This window comes from Chlorocebus sabaeus, chromosome 11 (genome assembly GCF_047675955.1).
Source record: "Chlorocebus sabaeus isolate Y175 chromosome 11, mChlSab1.0.hap1, whole genome shotgun sequence".
Classification (NCBI taxonomy): Eukaryota; Metazoa; Chordata; class Mammalia; order Primates; family Cercopithecidae; genus Chlorocebus; species Chlorocebus sabaeus.
Genome location: NC_132914.1, coordinates 51,677,337 through 51,697,118, shown reverse-complemented (window position 1 = coordinate 51,697,118; position 19,782 = coordinate 51,677,337). Strand labels below are relative to the sequence as shown.

Genomic DNA, 19,782 nt, shown 5'->3' with positions numbered 1-19,782 from the left:
CTTTCTAAATCTCAATTTGGTTTCTCTTTCGGAAACACGTTTCAGTACAAAGCGCTTCCCTTCTGACATCGCTGAAGAAAAATATGTGTCCATTGTGTGTGAGGCCTTATTGTGCCTGGATTACCATACTGACCGTTGGATAACCCATATTCCTCCCCTCCCCAGTAACAAGCTGCCGGCTGAGAGAGCTCAGCGGCTCCACAGATTCTCTGCTGCATTAAAATCTCACCCCTCTCTGATTTTTCCAAGGGAGAAAAATAAATGGGTGATTTGGAGGGCAAAGGGAAGGAAAATGAGGGTCCTTCCTTTTCCTACTCTTTAAAATGCAGGGTTTATGTGTGTGAATGTTGTTGTTGTTGTTGTTGTTGTTGTTTTAGGGATTAAAAATTGCAACATGTCTGTTTCCTTTCACTCACATAAATTGACTTTTAGATGGTATGCAATCAGGCAATTCATTTCACTTTGATTTTTTTCCTTTGGGCAACTTGAAAACCCCAAACTAAATCAAGGCTCATATCCCATTTTTTTCGTGTGTGTGTGTGTGTGTGTGTGTGTGTGTGTGTGCGCGCGCGCGCGTGTTTGTCCCTTTCTAATGCCCCAGCCAGGGCTAATGTATGCAAAAGAATATGCAAATGCTTAATTGATTTTTTCTTAAATCTCTTGTCAGTAAAAGTAATGAATTGGTCTAAAATGATTTTAATAACCTGGATGTGTCACCAGAAAATACTCAACCTTTTTTCTTCTCCTGGAATAGCTTATAGTCTCAAAAAAAAAAAAAAAAAAGCAATCATGGCATGTTAATTTGCCCCCCTTTAAAATATTGAAGATGAATTTCTCTTGTTTGTTTGGAGACCATAGGCGAGGTCCTCTCATGGATTTCCCCCGCCTTGCCTTGCCTTCCTTGGAATTCAATTTTCCTTAAATCTCGTTTAAAGTGGCTTTTTAAAAAGTGGCCGCATTTTAATATTGGTTAGACAGAGTGACCTGCATTTCACCTCGGGTGTTTGACTTGTTCCAATAGGTCACTGCCATGGGGTTATTGATGAGGAAACTCCATTGAAATTTGTCTCTTCGCAAATGGCCTTTAGATCTTCCAGCGAGTTCAATAACTAGTTATAATGTGGAAGGGGAAAAATGAAGGCCCTGGGCTAACGAATTTGATGTTTCATTTTTATGCTGGAGAAATTGTTAGTTAGAGATTGGGTTCCCCACCACGTTCCTCCCTCATCCCAGCCTCATTGACCCCCACCCCTCTTCAAGACTGCTTTTTAAAACTTGGTTTGGGGTGTCCCTTGCTAACTTTGATGCAAGCTTTAATTCTTCATATTATGAAAATTGTTGCTGAAACTTCTGATGTGTGGATGCAGGAACCTTCCTCTGTTGCAGGTTTGTAACCTGAATTTCTTTCTGGGGAGGGGGAGTTTTATTTTTCAAGGAATCTAAATTTGGCTTGAAAAGATCTAGAAACCAGGCTGGCCTTAGGTTAGTTTATGGAGGGCTCCCTGGCCTGGTCCTCCCAGTATTAAAGAGATGACAGGAAGCTGGAAACACTTTTAAGAGTTTATGAGGGTATCTCAAAGTGCCTTAATCTGTTCTTAGCCTCTGAACTGCCAGAGACCCATGAGATTAGGCACCCAAGAGCAAAGAAGGCAGAGACTGGGAAAAGCTAAGGATAGAGAGAGAATTCTACAGTAGGCAAGGGAATCCTGGGTCCTCTCCAGGGTCAGCGTCAGAATTCATGGGGACTCAGTCGGGTCACCTCTGTTGCTTCACAAGAAGGGTGACCCAGAAAAGCTCAATTCCCAAAGACCATGCATTTTAGTAAACTGGAGAGAGTTGAGGAAAAAGTAGGGTGTTGGAGATTTTATAAGCTTTCCCTTTTTCTGGAGTTTTTAAGGGAGGGAGAGGAAAAGGCAGAGGAAGGGACTGGAGGTCTTTACTTTGTTTACTCCAACCACGGTCAAGCTGGGGAACCCTTGACTCCTGGAGAAACCTCTGTGAGAAAGAACTTTGGAGAGCGCGGTCTCCTGGGCTGACCCAGCGATATCAGATCATTACCATGATTAACCTCAATAATAAGAACATATTCCCCTCACAAAACACAGCTCCCGGGGTGCCTTTTTTTCCCTTCCAGGAACTGTTCTTTCTCCTTTCCCGCCCAAAAGGATCCAGTTTGCTCAGCCCCAAGCTCCCCCTTTAATAACCCCGTCTGCCTCGCACACCCCTTCCAAGCCTCGGCCCATAGATCGGCATGCCTTGAATCCTGGGTTGGAGGAATCAAGGCCGAGAGAGATTTCTAAGTGCCTAAAACTAGGGTGTCACCTCCCTCCATCCCCTCAAACCCAGAGGCAGCATCTTGATGCCATTTGGGTTCGCAAACTTGCCTTGGCAAAATCGTGGCACCAGTGGGATCTGGGGAACGGCCTTCAACTGCAATTGCGCGTCTCAACCCCAGAAAAATGGGAAAGTCGGAGAAAGGGCCATCGGCGGTTTCAGGGTCTGGCCTGGGAGAGGGCACCAGAGTCTGCTCTTCCCAGCCAAGTGGGAATCAATAGCGATGTGTTATAAACTTCCCCGAAGCCCCTCCGAGCGCTCTGTTCCTGGCGGGCGAGCCACGTCCCTAAGCCGCTCGCCAGCCTCGGCCTGCACCTTGGCCCCCTCCTCCGAACCCGGGACCCCCAGCTTCGGGCCTCGCCCCCTCCCTGTTTTAATTACGTGATTGATTTCCGCTTTGGCCGCCTCGGGACGCCTCTCCCTCCGACTGTTTAAATCTTTCGGCTCCCTTTTTGTATTTCCGAGTCTTTCCGGCGGGCTGTAATTTAGAGGCGGCCACTCGGCTGCCGGCGCGCACCTCGCGGCCTGGGTCCGGGACTGGCTGCGGCCTCGCCCTACATTCCAACGAAATGGTCCTGCCGCGGTGCTCGGGCGGCAACCGGCTCTGCAGCGGCCCGGCGGCGCGGGACTCTCAGGCTGTGGTCCTGCCCACTCGCTTTCTGAATTATTTTGTGCTCCATTATTCTCTGATAGGAAAACGTTCCCTGTGTGGGTTATCCCTTCAGGCCTGGCCTCAGAGCTGGGCTCTCCGCGGTTCTGTGCTTTTCTCCTCCCCCGAATGAGGTGTGTGTTGGAAGGTCTGCATTGAGCCCGGAGGAAGCGCGACGCCCGGCTCCAGGCTTGCGGGGAGCTCGAGCCCCTTCGCCCCAAACACCTGGGCCCGGCGCTGGCGGGCGAGAAGCACCAGAAGAGACGAGAATTCGGCCACAACTTTACGCCAGTCAGCGCAAGAGGGCCCACCCCGCTGCGGCCCCTACCCCGCAGTAGGCGGTGGATCTGACTTTCGCTCCACAGCCCAGAGGCCCCCTCGCCCTGGCAGCCTCAGCGGGCACCCTGCAGCAGCCTGGGGTGGCTGCGCCCACCTCCGCCCGGGAACACGCTGTTCAGCCCCTCCACCCGACGGATTGAAGGTGAGGCGAAGGAAGGGAAAGAGGGGAGAAATTGGTGAGAAGAGTAGACTTAGGGTGAGAGGAGAAAGGGGAAGACAAGAAATGAAGAAAAGGAGCCCCTTCTCCCACTGTGGCTGACTTCTTTCCATTTCTCTTTTTCCTCCCCAAACTGCTGGTTTTCCACTTAATCTCTCATTTATTTACAACAAATAAACATTGCTCTGCTTATTCTCCTACGTTGTGTTCATTCTTTGATCTTTTCTAACGAGGCAGCAATTAGTTACTATTAACAGTATATATATATATATAAATAAATATATATATATAAATATATATATATATATTTTTCCTCAAGGTCAGAAGGGGATTGGGAATGTCTTTTTGACTGGGAAGAAGTTCAGTGACACTTGAGTTGGCCACAACCTTCTCCCTGTCCCCTGACCTACGACACCCCAATACTTGCCCCCCAGGCCCCCTCCCCCACAGCAATGTTGCCGGGTAAATAAGAGTCCGCCTGCCTGGCTATTAGGATTCTGGAGACGTTGGCATCTGTAGCAATCATTAGTCAAAGCCGCGGAAGCCAAAGGAGCCGAGGAGTTGGACAGAAAAAATCTTGGAAATGATATACAGGAGCCGCTGAGGCATCAATCCCAGCCGATAAGAGCGGTGTTGCTGGGAGCAAGGCGGCCGCTTAATTGGGCCCTGGGCACCAAGAACAACTGGGGAGGAGGAACCTATGGGTTGTGCAATAACCCTGGCATCATTTGGGCACCCTACAAAAATTGTTGGGGACTTGATCCCCTTTTCCCCCACATTTCAAAGGCCCAGTTGGGGGTGTAGGGAGACCTACAAGCCCCTGTCAGCCTCTCACCCTGGGGATCCAAGACGAACTGGGCTGGAAGACTCTCCCCTTCCTTCTCTCCCCCTTCCTTTTAGTGGCTATCTTGAGAGGTAGGGAGCCTCGGCTTGGATCTTGGGTCACAGAGGCAGCCTGGAGGCAGGCTATGACCCTTAGAGTAGGTTTTTGGGGGCAGATAACTCAGTGGGACTAGCTTTGGAGATAGTCTTGGAAATAGAGACAGAATTACTTGCTTTAATAAGCTAAACATCCAAAATATATTTGTTCCCTACACCCACTCACCTAATATCTTTGTATATCACAGAGGCAGAGATAGAGAGGGAGACAGAGAGATGTAGTAAGTTTAAGTCCTTCTAGAAGGGAGATCTATGCCCCTATACACAGATGCATGCATTATGAAACCATCTCTAAACATACGTCCAAACATGTAAGTTTTTCAGCAAAAATGCAAAGACTGTAAAGACCTCTAAATATGTAGCTTCAATATGTAGCTATTTTATGGGTTAGGATCCTTGCATAAATCTAGATAAAATTTTCAAAATGCACATTGAACACACACATAGTTCTTTCCAACCAAGAAAAAAATTCCCAACTATTCACTAGGTGTTTCAAGAGAGTTGTACCAATACATCCTAGCATATACATCCAACCACTATAGAAAGATTGGTAAAGTGCACACAGGAATTCGACCGAGGACCATTATGTTCACTATGGTTCTATAAATCTAAAGATCTATAAATCTGCATTTAAACGTGGAGTAAGAAGGAGTATAAAACACACATCCTGATAAAGACATAGAACGAACGATCTACAAATACATTTTCACATATATAACTATAGGAGTGCTGAGCTCTCTGTGAAGATTATTTGCATGGAGTCCTAGGAATGAAGAGGAATCTCTAGTGCTGGTGGGTTTGGGGTATCCCAGCCCAGGCTTCTCTGAGAAAGAAATGAGGGTGGACTAGAGCCTTCACAAGTACTAAAAGGGCCCAGGAACTCATATAATCTATAACATATTTCTAGCATATAGGGGCATTTTACTGGCAATGAATATAAGCCCTGATGCCTGGGCCTGAAAGCTTCCTGACCTGATCTGGCTTGAACTAAGGCTGAGTTAGAGGGCTCTTAACTTGGTTTTCCTTCAGCTCCTTAGCCCCAGGCTCAAAGGAAGGTCTTGCCAGGGAGGGGGTGGGGGTATCCTTAGGAGGGGAAGACTCATTATCTTTAGGAAATGGAGCTATTTAGGTAAAATATACTGTTTGTTTGGTAGATAGAGATGTGAGACGGCTGGGGGCTTACACACACACACACACACACACACGCACACGCACACACACCCCTGCACCCATCTCTTAATTACAAAAAACCCGGTGACAGACTGCAGAGCTCCCTTCATTCATGCGGTACATGATGGGGTTCCCCTATGCCCCACTCCCATCTCCTCTTATTCCTAGCTCCCATGAACTCTTTCTCTTATACATCTGAAGTTCTACCTTGTCCAAGGGGGTTTGGGGCTTGGGGAAAGAGTGACAGGGAGAGATGAGCCCCAGAACAGAAGAGTCCTGATATCTACAGCCAGGCTCTGAAGCTATTTACCTTCAATGTTAGTTCCTTTGTGATTGAGGGGTTGGGGGACCAGGGACTGCATGGACATGAAAGGAAATGAAAGGTTGCATTATTTTTTAGGGGAAAACTTTGAGGGGAAAAAAAAAAATCACCAACTAGCCTTTTAAAAAAGAAATTGGAGGCAGAGGATTTTGAAGACTCCAGATGCTCTGTTATAGTTCTCCTTTAGTTTACTGGGGAAGGGAGGCAAGGAGGGGCCTCAGGTGGGCTTGGGGAAGTGCAATCCAATCTACCAAGCCAGCTTTGGGGGAGAGTGATTTACAAAGCAAAACCTCAGATGCTACTTCCTGAGAAGTTACCAGATCAAAACACCCTCCTCTAGGTGTTTACGACCCTGTCTTTACTCCCAACAGGAAAAGCACCCTCAATAAAACCTCAGCCCATGTCCCCATCCTCCACCCAGGGGATGGGGAGAGACACAACATAAAATGAAAGACCTGACCCTTACTACTCCCTACACACACACACACACACACACACACACACACACACACACACCCCCTGTATTTTCCAGCCAGAAAGTTGATTTTTAAAAGAAGTATTTACTAGACAAGATTTCTTTCTAATGTCTGAGCAAGGGAGCCCTGAGGAGTTTGGAGTTTGAGCTTGGAACAGCAGGAGAGGCATTAGATCAGATAAGATTCTGGCCTGCTTAGACCCTCCATGTCTCTCCAAATCCCAACAACTCAGTCTGGGACAACATGACACTGATCACAGAAAGCCTGGCTGCCACCATCCCTGGAGTCAGCTCTAGGGTTTGGGTTTTCCAGAAAGGCAGAAGGAAGGAAACTCAACAGCTGCTCAGGGCTTGAGGGGTGGGGGTGGGGTAGGGAGGACAAATGGTTTCGAAGCTGGGCTGAAGAATGGAGTGGGAGGGAAGGAGTGGGAAGTTGGTTCCATACCGGTTACTGTATCCAGCCCAGGCTTCTGACCTCTACCATACCATCCTTGGGCACATATATGTATTTCTGTGTGTTCAAGTATTCTGGTGTTCAGGGCCAGGAACTAGGGGAAACGAACCCTAGGGAAGAACCAAGCCTGAATTGCCTCTCTCAGACCTGTGGTGCAGAACCAAAAGGATCCTAGGTGACCAGGCTACACATTTCAGCCAGCCCACATGGGGTTGCAGATCACTGTAGAATTTTTTTTGTACATGTGTGCAGGTGTAGAGAAGCAGCCTTCTCCCTGCACTGGCTCCCTAGCATGCCTGGAGCAGTGGACTGGCTCAGGGCCCAGCCCAAGTGTTCAACCTCTTCTCATAGCTGCTAAAATGTGGTCCTTAGAGGCTGAAGAAGGTCCTGCATAACCGAGTTCAATTTTCCCAAGTCCCACATTGCACACCCACACTGCTTCCTCTGAGGTATCTCTGTTCCCCTTTTGCCTCTCAGTGAACCTTCGGATTGGGAGAGGGAGATGATTACAAGGGTTGTGTAGGGCTCAAAAATAAAGAGATCTGTATCACCCAAGTTCCTCAGCCCAGACCTTGTCTGGCAATTCCTTGGGTTCCTGGGGCCCCATCGAAGCAGCTAGCGGAGATATTATCAGAACAGACACACCAATATGGGTCACAAGGAGCCAATAAAAGTGGGGAGGGGTAGGAAAGGATGTGACTTTCTTGGCTCTCAAATAGCCTTGTCTTCTCCTTAAATTGAATCCCTCACCCCAAAACCCTAGTTTGGCATCCTGATTCCAGATTTTCTTTCTTTACCTGAAAGGGCTTCAGGGGCCCTAGTCCCACTAAAGAAGAGGCTCAGGGTGGTGGTACTTGCCTTCTCAGCAAAAAAGACCTAATTAAATCCTAGAACAATGATGTTTCGGCATCCCCCCTCTCAAAAACTCAGTCCAAAGCAGTTATGGAAGAAGAGCGATAGTCAAAAAGGGAAAGTTTACCTAGATATTAGGAGGGGTCGAGGCACTCATAAAATCTCTTTTCCCAGTGCCTGTGTGGATAGAACCAATCTCCCCCATCTTTGTTTCCTAACTCTTCATGAGAACTGGTACCCAGTGTGAGAAGTCCACACTGAGGGGAGAGTTGGTCTCCAACAACCTGCCACACCATTCACTGGGGAAGAATAAGTGTGTCCTTTAATTCTAACTCATAAAAGAGGAAAATGGGGCCAGCCGCGGTGGCTCATGCCTGTAATCCTAGCACTTTGGGAGGCCAAGGCAGGCAACTCACCTGAGGTCAGGAGTTTGAGACCAGCCTGACCAACATGGAGAAACCCTGTCTCTATTAAAAATACAAAATTAGCCAGACGTGGTGGTACATGCCTGTAATCCCAGCTACTTAGGAGGCTGAGGCAGGAGAATTGCTTGAACCCAGGAGGCAGAAGTTGCAGTGAGCTGAGATCCTGCCATTGCACTACAGTCTGGGCAACAAGAGTGAAACTCCATCTCAAAAAAAAAAAGAAAAAAAATTGGACGCGGTGGCACACACCTGTAATCCCAGCACTTCGGGAGGCTGAGGCATGTGGATTACCTGAGGTCAGCCTGGGCAACATGATTAAACCTCATCTCCGCCAAAAATACAAAAATTAGCTGGGTGTGGTGGTGGGCACCTATAATCCTAGCTACTTCGGAGGTTGAGGCAGGAGAATTGCTTGAACCCAGGAGACAGAGTTTGCGATGAGCCGAGATTGCACCATTGCACTCCAGCCAGGGCGACAAGAGCAAAACTTAGTCTCAAAAGAGGCAGATGGAGCAGTGTGGTTGAAGGTAACTTGGGAAGTGAGGGCTCAATGACTTCTGAGAAGAGCTGCTCTTTTTCTGGCTTGTCATCCTTATCCTTCCCAACTGGCCTGTGGCATTGTCCCCAAACCAGCTCCACCCAGAAGACAAACAAGGAGGGGGGGTGTTGAAAAACTCCAGCTCAGTCTGGACTATCCTTCCCATTCTTGTGCTCTTAATGCCCTCAGGGGAGGGCTTAGAGGTCCAGGTGGCACAGTCCATCAGAACTCCTGCCCCTTAGCTCAAAGAGGGCAAGAGATCAGGAAGAGAAGGGGAGGAGAACCCAACCAGAAAATTCACTCTGAAACAAAGCTCTGGAGAAGGAGTTGGGGGAGAATGCCTGGGTCTGGACCCAGCAGTGGACTGGCTCAGGGCCCAGCCCAAGTGTTCAGGAAACACAAGCATTTCTGTCATAGATGTGCACTCCCTGTGCCTCAGATGCTCTTACTCAGCAATAGTTTCTCGCCTATTGCTTGTTCTTGGTCTAATCCATGTAAACTCAAACACTGAAATCCACACCTTCAGTAGCTGTACCTTTTGATGGCTATTGGCCAGGACATACGATCTTCACCTAGTCTATTATTATTATTACTTTTTTTTTTTTTTTTTTTGAGATGGAGTCTCGCTCTGTCGCCCAGGCTGGAGTGCAGTGGCTGGATCTCAGCTCACTGCAAGCTCCGCCTCCCGGATTTACGCCATTCTCCTACCTCAGCCTCCCGAGTAGCTGGGACTACAGGCGCCCGCCACCTCGCCCGGCTAGTTTTTTGTATTTTTTTTTAGTAGAGACGGGGTTTCGCCGTGTTAGCCAGGATGGTCTCGATCTCCTGACCTCATGATCCGCCAGTCTCGGCCTCCCAAAGTGCTGGGATTACAGGCTTGAGCCACCGCGCCCGGCCTATTATTACTATTATTATATCCTGTTAAAAGAATGGAAGAGGAAGGGGTTTAAACAAATCCATCAACTATTTAATGTGGAGAGTGAGGAAAGTCGGGATTCTCTGTGCTCATTCCTTTCCAGAACCCTTAACTAGCTCAAAGTTATTTGACAAACGAGAGGTACCAAACACAACTTTCAAAAAAAACTCCACTTTTGCTCCCTTCCTAACTTGATCAACCTGAGGCAGTCTGATAAAGCTAATGGCTATTGGAGCATTTCCAGAAAGATAAATCAAAAGTCCTCTCCTCTAATCACCCCACCCGCCCTCATGAAAATCAGAAGAGTGAATACTTGTAAGTGTATGGGGAATAATCACAGCCAGAATTTGAATTTAGGGCTGGAGTTCATATCCGCATTTGCTCTATAGTCTAATTTAGAGTCTACAACTACAACACCCAGAAAACTGGGTAGAATCACGCTGGCGAACGTGGGAATGATCCAGAGGTTGCCCCCACAACTTCACATCCTTGTGCATGTGAGATTGACTCCCAGATACAACTTTGTAAGACATTGAGGAGACAAGCCAAAGACTCCTGAGATGGTTCAGGGACTGAGAGAGGAGGCCAGAATATGCTGGGTATCACTCCAGGCTTCCAAATCTGAGATAGGGTAAACTCAGGAGCTAAGGCTGTGGAGGGAAGGGAGGGAGGGAGGAAGGAACAGGGCCGGATGGGAAAAGCGAGACAGAGACCCAAGTATTTTTTGCTGATTGGTTGATGGGGACCATGTGACCCTGCTTAGTGCATTTCTGATTGGTTGCTTGACCTCTCCTTGGGTTAAAGACCTAGGAACAAAATTAAAAGCTTTCCGGGTTGGCTGGAAAGCTTGGCACCTGATTGCCTGCCCTTCCTCGGATCCAGAGGGACTCCAAATTCGGGTTTGGGGTAGTGGGTGGGAAAACCAAGAATTTCAGGCCTCCTTTGTGTTTGCCTTGTTTCCAGGTGGAAATTGAAACTGTTTTTACAAAACAGTAAAAAGCTGAGGCAAACTATTTGAGGGGAAGGAGAATCAATTATCACAGGAAGAGGGGTGGTATTTAAATGGAACTTTGGAGCCTAAAGAACAGAAAAGGGGGTGAAGAAGTCATCAAAGGGCTCAAGGGACGCTGTGTAAATCTTTAAACACCCTCGAATGCCCGTCTACACAGAGAGGAAGGGAATGGGACTGAGATTTGGCCGGGAGTCAGGGCGAGTGTCAGGGTGGAGTCTTGCCTGGATGTGGGACTTCGGCCCTGGCTAAATTCCCCGTTAAAGTCCACTGCACTCGCTCCCTAGAGCCCTGGGGAGGCTGGAGAGAGGGAAAGAGTCAAGTTACAGACCAAGAGAAACTCCCATCTCCCTGCTGCTTGGATAGGAAAGTTTCCAGAAACCCTCAAAATCACAGACTAGAGGGAAGGAGTGAGCCAAGAAGGACGGGTAATGAGGAAGGGAGAAACTGGTAATTAGTTTTTTCCAATGCGTTGCTGGAGAGAATTCCCTGTGATCCTAGGGAAATAAAGGTATCAGGGAGGAGGGTGGGGGAGGCTGAATCTTGGCCGAGACTGAGGCCCTGAGGGATGGTGTCAAGGGAATTCTCCATGTCGCGTTCCCGAGCTCCTCATGCAAGTGAGAGACCCCTAGACTGAAGGATGGGGCTCAGCTAAGACTATCCATTTATTTGGGCCTCTGTACCCGCTTCATTCTCCCAGAGTCTGCCTGCTTCTTGGTTCTTCCTCAGTCCCTTGAGCAGCAGGGGCGAGGCTAACAGCATTCCCTCCTCATCCCCCAACAGCACCTTTTCACAAAGCAGGTGCCCAGACACCCCTGCTCCCCAGGCATGCCCCACCTTCTGGAAAGTGCAGATCTAGCGCAATCCCTTTGCTTCCCACCCCTTTCTCCCAGCCTGGAGGAGTTGCCCTTATGGGTCCGCTGGCCTTCAGCCCTGCTTCCAAAGCCCTGGCTATTCATGGCTGGCCAGTACAGGAGCCTGAATTCACATATAGTCTCTTTCCTGGCTTAGCTCCCAGTGACGCACAGGGAGGGATAGCACTCGCAGGTGTGGAAGACACGTGCTTCTCATGCCCAATGCTCCTGCTGCTCCTTCCTAGAAACCTGAAGAGCGCCCTAGCATTAGGATTGACCCCAGCGTGCAGTGCTCAGATTGGGCCCTGCTAGCTCCATCCCCGAGGGGCTACTCTGTCCTTAAGGTTGGGGGACTTACTTTCCCAGCCTAGCAAAGACATTGCCTCTGTTCCCTCACCCATTCAACACACAATTACACTCCACTCACAGCAGGAACCTGTAGGGCTCTTAGGGCCTAGTTTTATCTGAGGCAAGGGCTGGGAATGCCAGAAGACCCAAGCAGCTAGAGGGAGAGGAGGAAGCATGAAACCACACTGGCTCCAGACGGACTAAGATGCCAAACTACAGAGGATGAGACAGCTGCCCATCCAAACCTGGTGATGAGGGAGGGAGGGGGCACTCTGGGACCTCTGGGTTCAAACAGCTACCTTTGGGATGCTTTTGCCAGTTCAGGCAGCAGTAGCCTGTGGGCTTAGAAGCCACAAAACCCTCCTTCCCTGCCTTTCTCCCCAGCTTCCCACCCTGTGTGGACTCTGGGCCACTGGCCAAGGGCTGAACTCACCCCTCGCTGGAACGGGGGGCCCCAGAGGCATTTCGAACTTGTGTCTAGAGTTTACATACCCGTACAGACACCAAACACCCTTGTTGCTGCCGCCTGCTTTCTTCTTAACTGAAAGGGTCAGGAAGACCTGACAAAATTCTAAACAACCAAGGCTTCTCTACCCCAGTTGACTTGCAGTCAGAGAGAATAACGAGTGGGAAGGGGAGGGCTGCTCTGGGTAGACAAGCTCCCCCATCTTCCTATTTCCAGCGGCTTCTTCGGCTTCTTTTCTTCTCCCACCCCAGCCTGAGGGCCTTTTCCCCTCCCCCTAATGAGTGGGAACTGCCTTCTATCAAGTGAGAGGGGTGGCTAGGTAAATGGGAGAAAGGGTCTGAAAGACAGAAAAAGAGAATTAACTCACAGCGTTCGCCTGGGATTCATTTGCGAAGATGTAACCTCTCTCACCATCGTCCCCAGCGCCGTAATCCCCTCTAACTGCCAGGCCCTCTGTCCTAGCATTAAACCTCACCAGCAGCTGCGTGGCTGGACAGTTAAGATTATATATGATGTAAATATATTGTGGGTTTGTCAGCTCTCCCTACACCATAAAACTTGGTTTAATGATATCACGTGGTCCCCCAAGAGCCACTCACGGGCTTGCCTTCAGGCTATTCACATAAATAACCTCCAAAAGTTTCAAACTCCTAAATTCACATAGAAGCCATGCCTATTTCTCTAACGCTCAGTTACACTAAAAAGCCCTGGTGCTGTTCCTTTGCCCCACCCCCACATCACCCTTGCAGGGTGGAGAGCGGGGAGAGGGTAGATCCTTATTTATTTATTTACTTACTTATTTCCATAAGGACCTGTCGCCTTCGAGGTCGTGTTGATATTTTTGTCCTCTTATTTTTTCCTCCTCTCTCCTCTAATTGCTCAGAGTGGGCCGTGTCCCCCCTCTTCCCACTCCCCCGGGAAGGTAAGTCATGCTTCTTCCCCTTCTTTCTCGCTGCCAGAGGGGGTGGGCTCCAGGGCAAAGTGGATAGGCAGGCTCCATGGTCTCTGTTTGGAACCCAGAAGCCCCCTCCATGAACTCCCCCAGAGCAATGCCAGACCCTGGTACCTGGAAATATGTTCTAGGAGGCTGGCAGGTGGGGAAACTACCGCAGGTCGCAAAGCAGAAGCCCCTGTTCAGGGAGAAATCAGGGATCTGGGCCTTACACACCCCCAGTGTAGGGAAGTAGGTACGAGGCCTCTGGCTTGGTTGCCGCTGTTGATGCCGACGCCACAGAAGCCGAGGCTGGGGCCTGGGCAGACCTGCAGATTGTGACAGGAAGGAGGAGAGCAGGCAGGCACTCTGTGTCCACCCAAGCCTGGCCAAAATGAGTCAGACTTTCAGCTCCTCCAGGGAGGGAGAGGCCCAAACCCTGCCGGGAGGAGGCAGTCAGTGCACGGTGGGGCTGGTGTGCCCTGCCTGGCAGCTCTAACCAGTGTTGCCCCCATCCATGGCAAAGCCCTTGGTTTTCCCCCGGGCTGTTACACCTGTCCCCTGGGGAGGAAGCACAGGGCCTGGGCAGCCTGGGAGGCTGGAGCGGGCGGATGCGGGCACCATAGCCTCTTTTTTAGTTAACTGTTACCCACCGGAGACACCAGTGCTTCTCCACGCTTCACTGCTCGCCCAATAGTTTTACTCAGCATGGAGAAAAAATTAAAATAACTCCCTGAAGAAAATTACACATTTTATTTCAGAGAGAGAGAGAGAGAGAGAGAGAGCGAGCTGGTCTGGGTTGACTGCTGTGTGCAAGTTGAGGAGAGACAACAGGCGCCCTAACCTGGCCTGAGTGCAGTGCGAAGGGGAAGGGTAGCAGTTGTGGGCACTGTTCAATAAACATTTGTTGAGACTGCCTATGTGCCAAGCATGGGGTGAGGAAAGGCTCTTGGGTCTTTTAAAAAATGACTGATGGGTAGCTTAGGCAGTGGGATGCAGCATACGTTAGTACTTATAATAAATCCAAGGAGCATCAGCATTAATAATCATAAATATTCCCTTGCCCCTCCCCAGAGCCTCTCTGCTCCCCTTTCTTCTTGGTTGCTCCTGCAGCCCAGCTCCAGACCCTCACCCCACCAGTGTGGGGGGCCTAGTGTGGGGGGAAATCACCCCCTTGTGGGAGGTGGGAGAGGAAATGCAGTAAAGTTTTATGGACCCTTCCCACATTTGTTTCTACTGTAAAGTGCTTCCTCCCCTAGCCCATCCCAGGAACTTGGAGAAGGACCTGAGCCTCAGACACTACCTGAATTATCTGCCTCCTCCCACCCCCACCTTTAACCCATCCTCTCCTCCACACAAAATCCCAGAGACTGAGATAAATGATGGCAAACAGACGTGACTCCAGCATTGGTCTATGCAGCTCCTTTCCCAGTTAATTGTCCTGCATAGCCCTAGGCCCTAGAAGGTGGTGGAAACAGTCTGAACATTTCCTGCCAGGCTGATACATGCTGCAGATTGCCCTCCCTGCTCCCTCTTCCTCAGTATCTTAGATACTGAGGCACACCTCCTACAACTCTCCCAACACCCCCTTACCAAGCAATGCCACCTCCCTCTAGAGGCCCTTCTGGGACCAAACGTGTCTCTAGAGTGAGGGCTTAGCCCTTCCTCTATGTCCAGCAAGGCCTCTCAGGGACCACCTAGGCCCAGGAAAGATCTTCAGAAGCCCAGAAGGGCCTGAGGCTGAGCACCGAAGAGCCACTGGTTCCTGCACCGGAGCTTTGGCATACAGTGGGGGATGCTGCCAGTCCAGAGGCCTCATGGAGTGCAGAAGCGTGAAGGCCTTGGACAGCCACAGCATGGGAAAAGCCAGTACCTGAGGCCTAGGTGCCCTTTTCTTCCCCCAGAGGCTCTTGTTGCAGCCAAGGATCAGGAAAGGAACTCAATTTCACCTTCCTCTACTCACTGCTCCTAGAAGCTAGAAAATGTTTTAAAGGGAGGCTTAAAGTTTGTGGGTCTCCTTCTACACCTCACAGCCCATTTAGACAATTTTACCCAATACATGCCCCAGACAGACAGGAGCCACTGCATCTTTAGTCCTGTTCTCTCTTCGTCTTTATTTGATATGACAAAATATAGTTTCAGGAAGGACCCAGAGTCAATAAATAGTTGGACAACAGCAATGGGTCAGGAGGGCACAGAAAGTCGTGGCAGGGACAATGGGACAGCAAAGGGCCTCTAGGACCACTTGCTGGGGTCCAGTGTCAGGAAACCCCAATAGTTGAGCTAGCTAGCAGGCTGGGGCTGCCGGCCTGAGAGGGCATGCAGCAGGCGCAGGCTGGGGAGGTTCCCGGGTTTTGGGGGAAAGAGGTTGTGGAGATAAGGTTTGGAAAGCATAGAGCAACCGTGGGGGCCCTAGACCGATGTTCTCCTTCATATGCAAATCATTCATAAGTGAAAATCTAGTTTAGTCGCTACAAGGAAGCACCCCAAGTCTGGGGCCAGACTCTCGCCAGCCTGCGGCTGTCTAACCCTTCCAGCCGGGAACAAAGGAGAGGGCGAGGCTAGAGGGTTGGGCGAGGGTCCTGTGGCGCGGGCCGGGCCCACCTTAACTCGGGAGGGCCGCGCTGAGGCTGAGAGTCGGAGAGACGGCCCAGGCCAAGGTTCGTTCAGCGCCAGCCTGTACGCCGCAGCCCTCCGGGGAAGCCCTATGGAGCTTGCCCTGGGCCCCGGGTACTGAGTTGAGCCGAGCTGAGGGGAGATGGGGCAGCGCGGGCAGCCCCGCGGGAACCCTGGGTCAGTAGGGATGCGTAATGCCAAGGAAAAGCGCTTTTGTCTGTGAGGTCCGGGAGCCCAGTGCTCCAGCACCTGCCCCCGCCCCGAAATATAGAGAGAGGAAAGGCGAAAAGGAAATGCGCAGGGACCGGAACCAGCTAGGGGCGCGCTCTACGGGCCTGCCCCGCTGCGTCTAAAGAGCCTCTTTGCTTTTCATTTTGGAATCTTTCTTCCACTTCATCCTGCGGTTCTGGAACCAGATCTTGATCTGTCTCTCATTGAGACACAAGTTGTTGGCGATCTCTATGCGCCTGCGGCGAGTGAGGTAGCGGTTAAAGTGGAATTCTTTCTCAAGTTCCAGAGTCTGGTAGCGCGTGTAACTGGTTCGGGACCGCTTGCCGTCCGTCTCTGGAACATAAACCCCACCCCAAGCCAGGAAGGGGTGAATAGCGTGCAGCGTTCCCCCATCCCCACCCCAGCCCCAGACCCCCACCCGCGGCCGGAGAGGAGGCGAGAGCCGCAAGACAGGCCCCGCGGGCCGCAGGCAGACGGCCCGGCCCGGCCCAGCCCAGCCCCGGGAGAGGCGCCTCCACCCAGGCAGGAAACTTTTCACTGCAGCCTTCTCTCTGCAGCCGGAGGGGCTGAGGGGGGGTTGGGGGGAAAAGGGAGACCCAGGCTCGGACCGAACAATAAGCACCCTCGAGATCCGAGCACCGGGGACCCCCCTTCCGCCCCTCCCGAGTCGCTGGAATCCTCCGGAGCCGCGAGCGCCGGCGGAGCCGGCTCCGCAGGGGAGGGAGGGAGGGAGGGAGCAGCGGGGGGATCCCCGCTCTGGAGCCCCACGCTCCTCACCCTACAGATCCCTCTATTTTTTTAACTCCCTCCCTCTCCCCCAAAAATTGAATATTGCCTTTTATACACGTTTTGTTCCTATGATCCAATTATGTCGTCGTAAATTTGGGCGCACACAGCCTCTAAGCCTTTTAGTGGACAGTTTTACGAGCCATTGATGCCTGGATCGTAAAATTTATGGCCGCAGGTTTTTTTTCTTTATTTGCCCCGCATGGCCTATAAAACCCAGGCGGACCCGAGCGCGCAAAATGAAGTCCTAAAGTTTACCGTGGCTCATGTGCAGTTTGGTCATCCACGGGTAAATCTGTGGCGGGGCCGGTGGCTGGCTCAGTCCGGCGGGCTGCCCTGTCTGCGCCTGCTCCTCTTTGATCTCCCCACTGCTTTTAGCTCGCTCCTCCAGCGCCGGGCGAGCCGCCTTCTGACTGTACATCCCGGGGTTCAGAGGAGCCGCTTCGTCTCTGCCCAGAGCGTGTCCCGGAGCGGCCGCGGCGCTGCAGGCGGGGCGGTCGGGGTGAGCCCGGGGGTTGGCAGCCATGTCTACCCCGTGGAGAGAGTTGGAAGGCGCAGGCGGTGGGAAAGTGATGCTTAAGTCCAATCCGCCGTAGCAGTACCTGGATGCCTGCACCTCTGAGGCCGATCCATAGTTCCCACAAGTTTGCATGTTATAGGCAGGGATATTGGGGCTCTGCTTATAGAATGAATTGGCTACGTAGGAGCTCATGGCGGGGAGGGCCCAAAAAATTTCTGCACCCTTTTTGATTAAGGGTGATTTGTGACTCTTTGAAGTTGAGGGGTTTTTTGTTCTCCAAAGTGCACAATTTATAGGTGGAGATATCTCTTTCTTTATCCTATGCGCTCTTCCCAAATAAGGGAGCCTTAAATAGAGTCACGTGACTCGAGCGGCCACTCATAAATTTGGCTTGATGACCTCCGGGAGGTTAGTGATGGAAGCCGGCGAAACGCATCTCGATATGTTGGCAAAGCCCAACCAAGGGGGAGAGGGAGTGAGAAAGAAGGAAGGGGGAGGAAAAAAAATGGTTCTTGGAATTGGGGGTAGCCGGGACAACAAGCCCACAGCGACACCTGGTGCCTATGTGGCGGAATTGCATCCTGGAGCACCAGCTTGCTTTCCGGTAGCTGAATTTCCTACACTGTGAAGGAGAAGCTGGTTGTTGGAGCAACCTCTGAGCTAGCCTTTTAAATTCTATTTAAAATTGGGAAAAAATGAGGCCCCACCTATAATGCACAGAGTGCTTTTTGTAATGAATAGCCCCGTTCTCCCAACCGCCAGGGTCTTCTAATCCTCAAAAATGGCTGAGGAAAGATTTAGTTAGGTAGGGTGGCCCATGTCCAGGCTGGAGACCCAATGGGGTTTAACTTAGGTTCCCTAAACCAAAGGTAGAAGTCCCTCGCAGGCCCTAAGGCCCCACTACTGCTGAAGAGGTGCCTATCAGCAAGAGAAAGTAGAATTAGCCTCTGGAGAGGTAGACAGGACGCCCAGGAGGAGGGATCCTGAGTGGTCAGAACAAGATAGGAGGGTCATGAAGCTGAGGGTGCTGCGGGCTGTCTGGGATGGATCTGGAGGTGAGGAACCAGGTGGAGTTGGCTAGACCTCACCATGCTACGGTCCCCAGAGTGGCAACAAGGCAATTTTCAAGTGTGTGCGTGGACACGGACAGAGCAGGCAATGGTCTAGAAGACTGCTCTGTCTCCCTGTGTGCGATCCTTATGTGGTACCGATGCCAGAGGCTTAGACAGAAAATAGATGTTAATTGAGGGCATGGAGAAGCAAGATTGAAGCCTCCACAAATATTACGTGAGCATGGCAGAGGAAAAGGCCCGTTTTGTGACCTTTGGGGAAAAGGTCTCTGGGCCAGGCTTTCCATGGACCTGAATCCATAAGATCCACAGGAGAGCAATTTCTGAGCTACCAAGAGGAATGGGGCGGACTGGGAGGTGGGCAGGGCAGGCGCCTGGGTAGCCTTCGCAGGGTATCTGCAGCCATTCGGCCCCATCCTCTTCCCCAGTAGCCCCAAATCTCATACTTTCCCGCCTGCTTCTTCCCAGGAAATCTCCGCCCCTGCCAGAAGGCCCCCTCCTCACTGGTGGAGGCGCTGGAGGCGAGGGTGGGGGTGCTGGAGGGAATCTGAAGGGCCTGGAAAACTCTGGCGGATTTTTTCCCTCCGGAGACCCCCCTCAACACCTCTCCCCGTAGGCCCACTCAGGTTTCTCTGGTCAGGCTTGAAGAAAGAAGGCCAGGGTTGATAAATGGTTAGGGTCCGGCTGCGCTCCTCACCCGCCTCTTCACCCGTTTGAGGAGAGAAGAGTAAGGAACTAGCCCGGCTGGAGCTGTAATGAAGAAGGAATTTTGTCCCGGCCACGTCAGGAGTCCCAGAACCGGCGAGAGCTCAGTTTCCAGGCTTTCTCTCTCAAGATGTCCTTGAATCGCTCAATCCCTGCCGACAGGGCTCCAGTCCCGCGGTCTTCTCTTTCCCTCCGCTCTCCGCCTCCGCCACGTTTCGCAACAGCCGGCTTGGCGCGGGCCTGGGGCTTGCTCTCACGGCGCCCCCCGCCTCCAACTCCCGGGAGTGGGCGGAGGAGACCCTGGTGCCTGGATAGTGCTTCTTTACTGGTCTTTCGGGGCGCCTCGGGGTTCGGACGCCGAGGATTCCGGCTGCCACAGGCAGGAAGAAAGGCCTGCGTGGGGCTGGTGCCCAAGCCGACTGATCCGGGCTCCCCCCGGAACAAAATCCTACGCGGCCTTTTTGCCGCAGGGTGTGTGTGTTGCTCCGCGCAGGGAGCTCAGAGAGGCCTCCCAGGCCCTCAGTGAGATCGCGAGAACCAACAGAAGGCCGGGGCCGGGCGCCTGGGCTCCGGGGATGGCGAGTGCAGAGGGCTGTGGGCTTGCAGGCGGCGGGCAGGCGCGGGAGCGCTTGGAGCCTGCTCCAGCTCTCATCCCGAGGCCGGCGGGCGAGCGAAT

General features: G+C 51.5%; 2 protein-coding genes across 6 annotated transcripts in view; both read right to left on the bottom strand.

Moving 5' to 3' along the window:
* The window catches only part of HOXC4 (homeobox C4), a 65,999-nt gene that overhangs the window by 5,685 nt on the left and 40,532 nt on the right, over positions 1-19,782 (bottom strand). The window lies entirely within an intron of this gene.
* On the bottom strand, positions 9,893-19,526 carry HOXC5 (homeobox C5). Its single transcript, XM_008003491.3, has 2 exons — positions 17,070-19,526; positions 9,893-16,358 (listed from the first exon to the last, which is right to left on the bottom strand). Exons 1-2 carry the CDS (start codon positions 17,521-17,523, stop codon positions 16,144-16,146), a joined length of 669 nt encoding a protein of 222 aa, XP_008001682.1. The 5' UTR covers positions 17,524-19,526; the 3' UTR covers positions 9,893-16,143.